Here is a 9,606-nt window from a genome sequence, read left to right on the forward strand (position 1 = left end):
ATGTTCCTGAAGACGTTCTTAGTTGGAGGTCCCCTGATGACATAAGAGAGCATAGGCCTGACTTAACCCCTGGAAGCCCAAAGTGAGTAAGTAATTTTTTTTCCAGTTATTACCCAACTAGCTTCTCAAATCCAAAACTGTATCTTTCAACAGATGCACAGCAGAAATACAGTAGCTTATTACATTTGTGCTTTTCTAAAATGGCATTTACCTGCTGGCCTTTCCCCCAGCCACCTCCTCAAAGTCACAACAATAGCAATAATCAGAAAGCACTTGACACATCAGATTACAGGTTACCTAATCAGAGTAAGTGATTTTTTCTAAGCAGGCACACATCACCTTTTTTCTGTAGCAAAAAACAGAGCTTTGATTACCAGCATGTTGGGGGGCTCTGTCCTGAGTCCACATCACCCCAGTTTAAAAAGACACCAACACACGCAGCCGATCCAAGGTGCCCTGGGACAGTGGGTCCAAAACTCAGCACTGAGTATACTGGTGTCATTGTACTGAAAGCTGTTGGGGGGTCTCTCATTTAAAACTCAGAGATATAGTGTGGTCTGAAAAACACAGCAGGATCTTAGCATAATTAGTTGGTGTTCAGGATTTGTTTCTTTGATTTGTTGTATGTTGGAAACAGTTTCACGATAGATTAGAATTAGAATATTTAAAGAGAAGAAGAAGTTGTAATCGTGTTGTCATCACGAGGAAGGTAAGCATCGACAGCCACTCCCAACGCAACGGCAATGAATGAAAACAGGTCCTGGGGTGTCCCCTTTACACTCTGGCCTCTCGAGAAGACTTCAAAATCTACTTCTGAGACCTTTATTTTGGAATAGTAGTATGCATTAGGGCTGGGTTCAAATATTTGGTTCCCCAGTTGAAATCAATATTTGCTTGAGTGATGTGATATTGATTAATACAATCTAAAAACTGATCTTTCAATATGTTAAATATGTTTATGTAATATTGTAAAAAGTACTTATATTTTTGGGGGGGATTATTGATGTAAACATTAACCTGGTGTATTATTAACCCTTGTGTTGTCTTCCCGTCAAAATTTAAAATCAACAATTTTGTTGACGCTTTTTATTGATGTTTTTAACTTTTTCTTATGTTTTTTTGACGTTTTCACCACTAAGTAACACTAACTTATTAACTTTATATTTTGCAGTTATTTTTGGAATTGATGGTCAATAAACCTCATTTATAAGTTATTATACCTAATGTTTGAGTTAGAAAAGCAGAAATTAGGAATTATTTAGACTAAAATTAAAGGAATGGATGTTGATGGATAATTACAGACTGGAATATGTCAACTTTTACTCAATAATATTTCAAAAACATTTGCTATAATGCTATAAAATTGAATGAGACGCCCCAAAATGAATGAAAGTAGAGATTTGTACTTGGCAAAGAGCGTTGTGTGGAATCAATCATGTTATTTTGGGGAATTAAAAAGAACATTGATATAGGACAACATGAAGACAACATGAGGACAACATGAGGACAACATGAGGACAACAGAGGGTTAAAAAAAAAATGTAAGGGGTTGTTTCTTGCTTGTTCCGGTGTAAGTTCCCTGAGAATCTTTTATATCAAGGTAAAGTGGAACCTTGGACCTGAATCAGAATCAAATCGATGTGGGTCAACATTGTTTATTATTATAATTTAAATAAGAAAATGTGTTATCATTTCATCAACTTAAAAACAAACTAATTTGGGTAATATAAAGGACCCACCGCTTATTTTTCTGTGCTTTATTGCACTGTTGTTCTGCTGTTGAGAATATCTTTACCCAGATATATCCTGGCTTTAATACGTTGCCAGCCGTTACTTGCAGATAGAAGCTTTTTGGGACCATTAAACAGATGCTATGGCTGAATCAGAATGAATAATAACATTACATCATCATGACAGAAGCCAGAGCGACAGAAGAGGGAGAATTTGTAATTACAACCAAATGCAACAGTGTCATGTGCTAATGTCATAACCGGGCTCAATAGTAAGAAAAAGGACAAATCCAAAATCTGACTTTTCAAAGAAAAACAATCCTCCCTAAACAGTCAACTGTCAACAGGGGGGGGGAATGATATAGTGACTCAAGGTTCACTAGTTTGGAATCACATCCCACTGTCTTCAGCATCAGAATGATAGATAGATAGATAGATAGATAGATAGATAGATAGATAGATAGATAGATAGAATAGATAGATAGATAGATAGATAGATAGATGGATAGATATTCTGAAAGCAATGTAGGGATTTCAGGCTGTAAAAGGACATAAATACAGACATCTAAATTAGAAATGAAATGATAAAGGATATATGAAGCACGTGATTAGGCAGACAACCACTGGAGCCAGGACTTCAAACAGCATCTTGCATTGTGTGACTGAACAACAATAATAAGCATATCAGTGATAAGTCAGCAGAATCAAGCAGTTGATCTAAAATGTGAATTCCACATAGCAAAGTCGATCTGCTGAGGAATAGAATAGAATAGAGAATAGAGAGCATAGCTTCACGCGTCTTTACGCACGGCGCATTAAAAGTCTCCATCTCTCCTGCACTTCTTCCATAATGAACTGACCTGTGTCTGCATTGCTGCAGTATTTGTCCGGACACAGCGACCATCCAGACTAGCAGGTTAACCAGCACCACATCCGTGTGCATGATGCCCAGTCCCAGCCCTCTCCAAAAGTCTCAAAACTGCAGGTTAGTCCCACAACCTTCCCCGCACAGGACGCGCATGCCGCTCTCGCTTCGCGCAGTAAACATAGTGAGATTCTATACATGATGCCGCGGTATTTCATCTCAAAGAGGAGGGGGAAGCCTTCCGCCTCAACCTCCAAATCCTCCGCGTGAGATAGCTCGGATTTGTTCTCCGGCGGTCGCTGGAGTCGGAGCAGGAACGCGGCGCGTGGGTTTTAATCCGCCTGACAGCGCGGAGTGCTTCGATCACCTCCACTCTGTAAAAGACGACAGCAGGTCAGAGGAATGGAGGATCTGATCCGCAGACTATTTTACAGTAATATACGAAATGATGAAGAATAAAATGGGTGAGGAAGAAGATCTCTAACACAACATTTGGGATTATTTTGTTGGAACATTTTGAATCTGCACAATTTGCTGATAATGTATCATTTAGTAACTTTTCCAGTTTGATGTTGACTTGATATATTTCCGGACATACAGTATATTTGAAAAACATAACCAATTACCAATATGTGTTGTGGCCTACAGGAAGTTATGTAACGTCTCTTAATCCAGAGTGAGCCAACCCAGTCTCATATACCCTGACCACGTTGGTCCAAAGTGCAATAACGTAGAGGGGTTACACTAATGGGTGTGACTGCCCAATGTGAGGAGATTGCAGGTTTAAGCTGCGCATGCGTCACTTTGCAACGAGTAGCATACGAGATGCTAACGAGAGACTTCTGAAAGGTCAACCCAGTAAAAATGGACCTGCTTAACCTACTTAATTTGACCAGCATGTGCCTTTTTCCTTAGCCTTGTGTTGAGGATTTTACTGATTTCAACACATTTTTATTTTTTATTGGATGGGTAAAAAGAGTTTCTCACCTTTGAATAAAATGCATCTTATTAAATTATCATTCAATTGAATCACAAATGTAATAAAGTCATTGTTTGTGTGACTGGGACATGCATGCTCCCTTGTATTGACAGTTTTACATTTCCCCAAATTCCCCAAACGTAACATCACAAATTCACCACCAGATGTCGATGTGCACCACAGAATCCTTTGGTACCATGGTCCATGGATGTATTATATATCATATATTAATGAGTCTTACCAATCTAGCGGCTAGTGTTAACTGTAAATCAAATCGTTTAATTTACGTAACACATTAACTCATTTAACTTTAATTTAAATGAAGATGAGTACTTTTTCTCCCCCCCCCTGTAATGCCAAGTTCGTTTTAGTAATTTGAAAATATGGGCCCTGATTTGTCAGCATGCTAACATTGATGGGGAATACTAAGCAAACTCAGAGGGATGCACGTTTATACTGTTCCGAAATCAAGTGAACACACCTTACATGCAGAGTTGTCTTTATTGAAAAGCAGGACATGTCCAGATTAAAGTGATACAGAGCTTTAATATCCTAGCCTTAACATTGGTTAAAACAGCCATTTTGAAATAATTTGATTGACATCAAGTGTATCAGTAGAACCCACATTGTTACTTTCTGATATTACCAGAATACAATTAATCACATGGTTTTCGATATTGATGAAAAAGAAAATTAAAGAGGCTATCACCAAAATAATTAAAGAATTCTTAGCTCTGCTATGATGAAGGCTTTCTAAGCCTATGGCCGATAGAAACACAGGTACTCAGTGAGGCCTGTATTGCCTGTGTTGAGACTTTTTTTGATAAGAAGGATACCAGCATTCTCATACACTGGTACAGCATCCAGGTTAAGAAGCAGGGACGGCCTGAATTTGGTGTGTGTGTGTGTATATGTGTCGTTCAATATCTTGATGAACTGTTCTCTCTTTTAAACCAACTTGACCCCTCCTGAGTCTCTTTAAGCACTTGTAAATATTGTACAATGTGCTATTGCTACGTTCTTAACTCAAGAATCTGAGTTCTCCTTCCACTTCATAAGTCCAAAACTGTCCCTTTAGCATTTTGTGATAAATATGGCCCCTGCTTTTTAGCATGATAACATGAATGGGAATAAGACAAAGTGAATTTCTGTTGTATAGAGTCTGATGAGACCTTTACATGCCAAGTTGTCTAGAATAAATCAGGATTGTTCATATCCAATATTCATTCAAACACCTATTATCACCAAATAGAATACCAGGTACTATATACAATATTGCCAAGCTCTAATGTTTCCTTTGATAGATATGGAATCCATACTGGTAATTTTACTGCTGACACACACGTCTCCCAAGAAGTTTGATTAGGAACCTTGTTAGTAATAGACAACTTTCCCTTGACAGAGCTTTGAAGAAGCAAGTAAGGACCAAGACATGAACAATGAATACACAACACACACACACACCCACCACACACACACACCCACACACACCACACCAGCATTGACCTCTTAAGGGCACAGAGGAGTCAACCCCCGTACTGCTGCGTGGAGGAGTAAACCTCTGATATGGGCGCGCTCTGTACCAGGTGAGTCAAACCCCGGCGCCCCAACCTGTTTATCTCATTTCTCGAATATAAAAATCTCTTTAACACAAATAAAAAAATATTACTGAATGTTACTGGATAGCCCGTGGTAAACAGGAAAACTTCTCTGTATCCTAAAGCCAGATCATTCACGAACTTCAACTATGGACGGCAACATAAGACCTGAAATGTGCATTCTCTCTGCCTACTGTTGTTTCTATATTAGAAATAATTGTACCCCTCCACCATAACATCTGGCTAGATGCTTGTAACAGTCACAGCTATGTCTTTAGCCATTAGTTCTCTATGGCTTCTCAGAGTGTACATCGGCTCTAGGAGAGACATTCCTACCCTCAACTAATATCACTTTGTCCTGACACTTTCTCAAACAACAGTTCCCAGTGATTTCACAGAAACTCCTGATTCAACGGTACTCTACTTGACACCTGAGAAATGACCCACTGCACAGAGTCGCACAACTGGGATGAATCTCAGCGTACATTCGTATAATATTCACCAAAAGTTAGATTTTATGTCCATTATTTACACTTTTCAAATAACAGAAAAACGTAACAGAACTTTAACTCAGGTAACAATAATCAAACAGACCTCCATACTGAGACATGAGGGAAACATATAAGTGTACTGATAAGGCCAGTCTGACCAAAGGGGGGGAATAGACTACTAACACCCTAATAGATCAAATCACAAGAACTACAACTTACTTAACCAATACTACCTATTATAAACCAAAGGAGAAATTGACCAAATAATCATAACCAAATATCAATATAACACAACGAAAAGAAAACTCAAAATAAATCATCTGCCACTCCCATATATTGGGAAACATGGTGGCAATCCAATTATCCTTTTCCCCCCATTTAAACAGCTTCCAAGCAGTTGGAGGTGTTTGTCTTTCCAGCCACCGACCCCTAGGGTCAACTTCCCTGGAACTGGGCAACTCAAATGAAAAAGGTATTATTATCAAAAAATGTAACTTAACGATAATGAACCCAACATTAAGCTAAATTGACAAGTAAACTAAATGTGTGCACCTGAAATAAAACACTAAGTAAATAACAATGAACAGGTGACAACTAAATGTGTAGTCCGTTATTTATTTTGTATAATGTGCTCAAAACAAAAGATTATCCACCCTTGAGTCTGTTGCCATGTGTGGCTGCTAGTGCGGCCATCCCACCAACATTTTGCATTCTTTCTTCCAAGCATGCATTAAAGGTACATAACAAACATGGAGGAAATCTGTGCTATGCAAACAAATTGAATCGTGCTTACCTGGAATACTGCAGGTAAGTCCATGTAGGCAGTTAGGAGCGCTTTAAACCTCGTTGTTTTTGTTTTAACCTGACTCTTGAGAGGCAATATGTTATAGACAGTAGCCAGGTTTACTCCACCTAAACATGTCAAGCCTTGATTGTAATTGGTAGGATTTTATGGACTTTGTACAATATAGAGGGACTCTATAAATGCCTGTATCTAGGTGCAGAGTCCTTTGTGAGTTAATCTAGATTTGTCAATTCCCTCTGGAGGTGTGTATGTAAAGTGCTAGCCTGTAGCTGCAGCAAAAGCTGTTAATGGTGGATAAGTTACTGCAGTCAGCCATAAAGTGTCTAGAGGACGCTTAAGGTGCAGCGTTATAGCTTTAAACAGTAAATAGACAGAGGATCTGGATACATGGAAACAAAGTCCATGTTGATGCAATATTACGACAGCGTCACTCCAGATTTGGCCCAGTTTATCGTAAGATAGTTACCGGCTATCTGCCTAGGGCAAGGTAAGGTTTCCTCAAAATACCATATGTTATATACCATCAAATGTTTTTGTCAGATTGTCCAGCTCTAATATTTTACTTTATTGAGCTAGAAAGTAGCCATTGACATGGTATACACAAGCCAGCAGTAAGCTTTGATGACTTTTGTGTGTGTATACATGTATATAGTACATGTAGCAAACATAAGTAAATATGTATACATTGTAAATGTTTCATAGCTACTTCATGCACTAGATGGTGGCAAAATCTTAGTTTAGTGTTAGAACATGGTCACAGTGAATCAATGGTAATAAAAACATTAGTGCTGTCAAACGATTACAATATTTAACCGTGATTAATCGCATTAATGTCACAGTAAACTCTCAATTAAAATTAATAAATTATTTAAATCAAAGTTAAACAGAAGAGGAGCCTTGCATGACAACCTCATAAATTAAACCACAGTGCAATAGTGCACACGAATTGGCGAATTAATGTGGACTCTTAAACATAGGATCTCTCTTCTGAAAGGGGTACTCGTAATGAATTATATCAGAATTGTAATATTGAGCTATTTTGTCTTACTGAACCTGGCTTGGTGATGGAGAATATGTAGTCTAAATGAATCCACCCCCCCCAGGGCATATTATACTCACATTCCTCGAGCACAGGCGAGGAGGTGGAGTTGCAGCTATCTTTGATTCGATTCTACTAATTAGCTCTAAACCTAAACTAAATTATAACTCATTGAAGTTCTGTTCTTAGTCTTTCCCACCCAAGTTGAAATCAATGCAATCCCCCGACCAGTTCGAATTTGTTAAAGTGACCGAGGCCCCTGGCCCATACTCTGATTCTTATCCGAAATATGCAGAGTTTTGTCAAATTTATTGCTAAAAACCGACAAAGCTTATTATTGTTAAGGGGATTTTAATATTCATGTGGACGATGAGAAGCCTAGCCTAGCACGGTCGTTTATCCTCTTTTTAGATTCTATGCTTCTCCCAAGTGTTCATAAACCGACTCACTGTTTTACCACACCCTCGATTTGTTCTTGTATATGGTGTTGAAATTGAACCTTTAATAGTGCTCTCCCCACAGATCCCTTCCTATCTGACCACTGTTTGATTACTTTTGAGTTTATACTTGCTGAACTACACGCCCTTAGGCAAAATCCCTTCTATGCAGATGTCTATCTGATAGTGCTGAGCTATTTAAGGCTGGCGATTCGTTGCATTTAATTCATTACCAGTCACAAAAGTAACGGAGGACTCCTATGCTATTAATCCCTCCAAATCGATAATTTTGTCGATACGGCAGCAGGCTTGCGGTCGAATGACACTCGACTCTGTTGCTCTCTAAAAAAAGAAGATAATAAAACAAAGACGGTTAGCTCCATGGTTACACTGAAACTCGCAAATTAAAGCAAATATCGCGGAAACTGAGAAGATTGGGCGTTCTACCAATTGGAAAATTCTCGTTTATCTTGGCCAGATAGTCTTAGGCTATAGGAGGCCCTCCGTAATGTCAGAGCAGCGTACTACTCGTCATTGATAGAGGAAATAGGACAACCCCAGGTTTCTTTTGCAGTACGGTAGCCAGCTAACAGCAGGTCACAGCTCACTGAGCCAAGTATTCCCATAGCTCTTAGTAGTAACGATTCATGATTCTCAATGATAAAATTATAACTATATAGAAGCAAAATTCATTCCCAAACCTGCCTTAACTGGCACGACTTATCTCTCTCTAAACTCAGAACCTTAGAAACAGCTGTAAACAGATATGTTTAGACTTGCTTGCTTCACTTGTCTTTCTCAATTCATTTAATTCAATGTTTCTTTCCTCTAAACCATCACCTGCCTCTTAGACCCTATCCGACTAGCTACTTAAGCAGTTTTACCCTTATTCAGTAACTTCTTTTACTAGATATAACCACTGCTATCTTATATTAAACAGTCTATGTACCACAGCACTTTAAGGTAGCTGTAAATTAAACCTCTTCTGAAAAAGCCCAACTTTAGTACAGAGCAGCACTTGTGCAAAATTACTAATGACCTCCTAATTGCGCAGAACTAAGGACCTCATCTCTTGTACTTGTGTTATTCGATCTTAGCGCTGCATTTGATACATTGACCATTATATCTTATTACAGAGATTTGGAACATTTAATGTCATTAAGGGACGCTCTAAGCTGGTTTAAGGTCTTATGTATCAGATCGATCTCAGTTTGTTCATGTTAACGATGATCCTCTGTGCACGCCAAAAGTTTATCATGGAGTCCCACAATGACTGTGCTCGGTCCCATCCTGTTTTACTTTATATATGCTTCCTTTAGGCAGTGATTATAGAACCACGTCCCATAAACTTTCATTGTTATGCAGATATACTCATTATATTCTGTCGATCAGCCTGATGAAACTAATCATTTAGCTAACTTCAATGTGGCCTTCAGTATATTAAAACCGGAGGACCTGTACTTGTTCTAATGTTAAACTCAGATAAAACAAAGTCATTGCTCTGGACCCAGCACCTCCGGACGCATTATCCAAGGATAGTTTACTCTTGATGGCTTACCTGCCTCCAGCAACACCCTGGCTCCATCACCACTTGTGATGATCTGTGGAGTTATCTTTGACGGACATGTCCTTTAACTCCCACATAAAGCAAATTTCAAGGGG

General features: G+C 38.7%; 1 protein-coding gene across 1 annotated transcript in view; it reads right to left on the reverse strand.

The window, feature by feature from the left end:
• Window positions 1–2,910, reverse strand: part of LOC116706731 (gamma-aminobutyric acid receptor subunit rho-1) — a 19,365-nt gene extending 16,455 nt beyond the window's left edge. Inside the window, exon 1 of the mRNA XM_032543692.1 lies at window positions 2,591–2,910. Coding sequence (XP_032399583.1) covers window positions 2,591–2,673 — 83 coding nt within the window. The 5' untranslated portion in view covers window positions 2,674–2,910. The remainder of the gene's footprint in view (window positions 1–2,590) is intronic.
• Window positions 2,911–9,606: the final 6,696 nt, after the last annotated feature.

This window comes from Etheostoma spectabile, chromosome 18 (genome assembly GCF_008692095.1).
Source record: "Etheostoma spectabile isolate EspeVRDwgs_2016 chromosome 18, UIUC_Espe_1.0, whole genome shotgun sequence".
NCBI classification, from domain to species: Eukaryota; Metazoa; Chordata; class Actinopteri; order Perciformes; family Percidae; genus Etheostoma; species Etheostoma spectabile.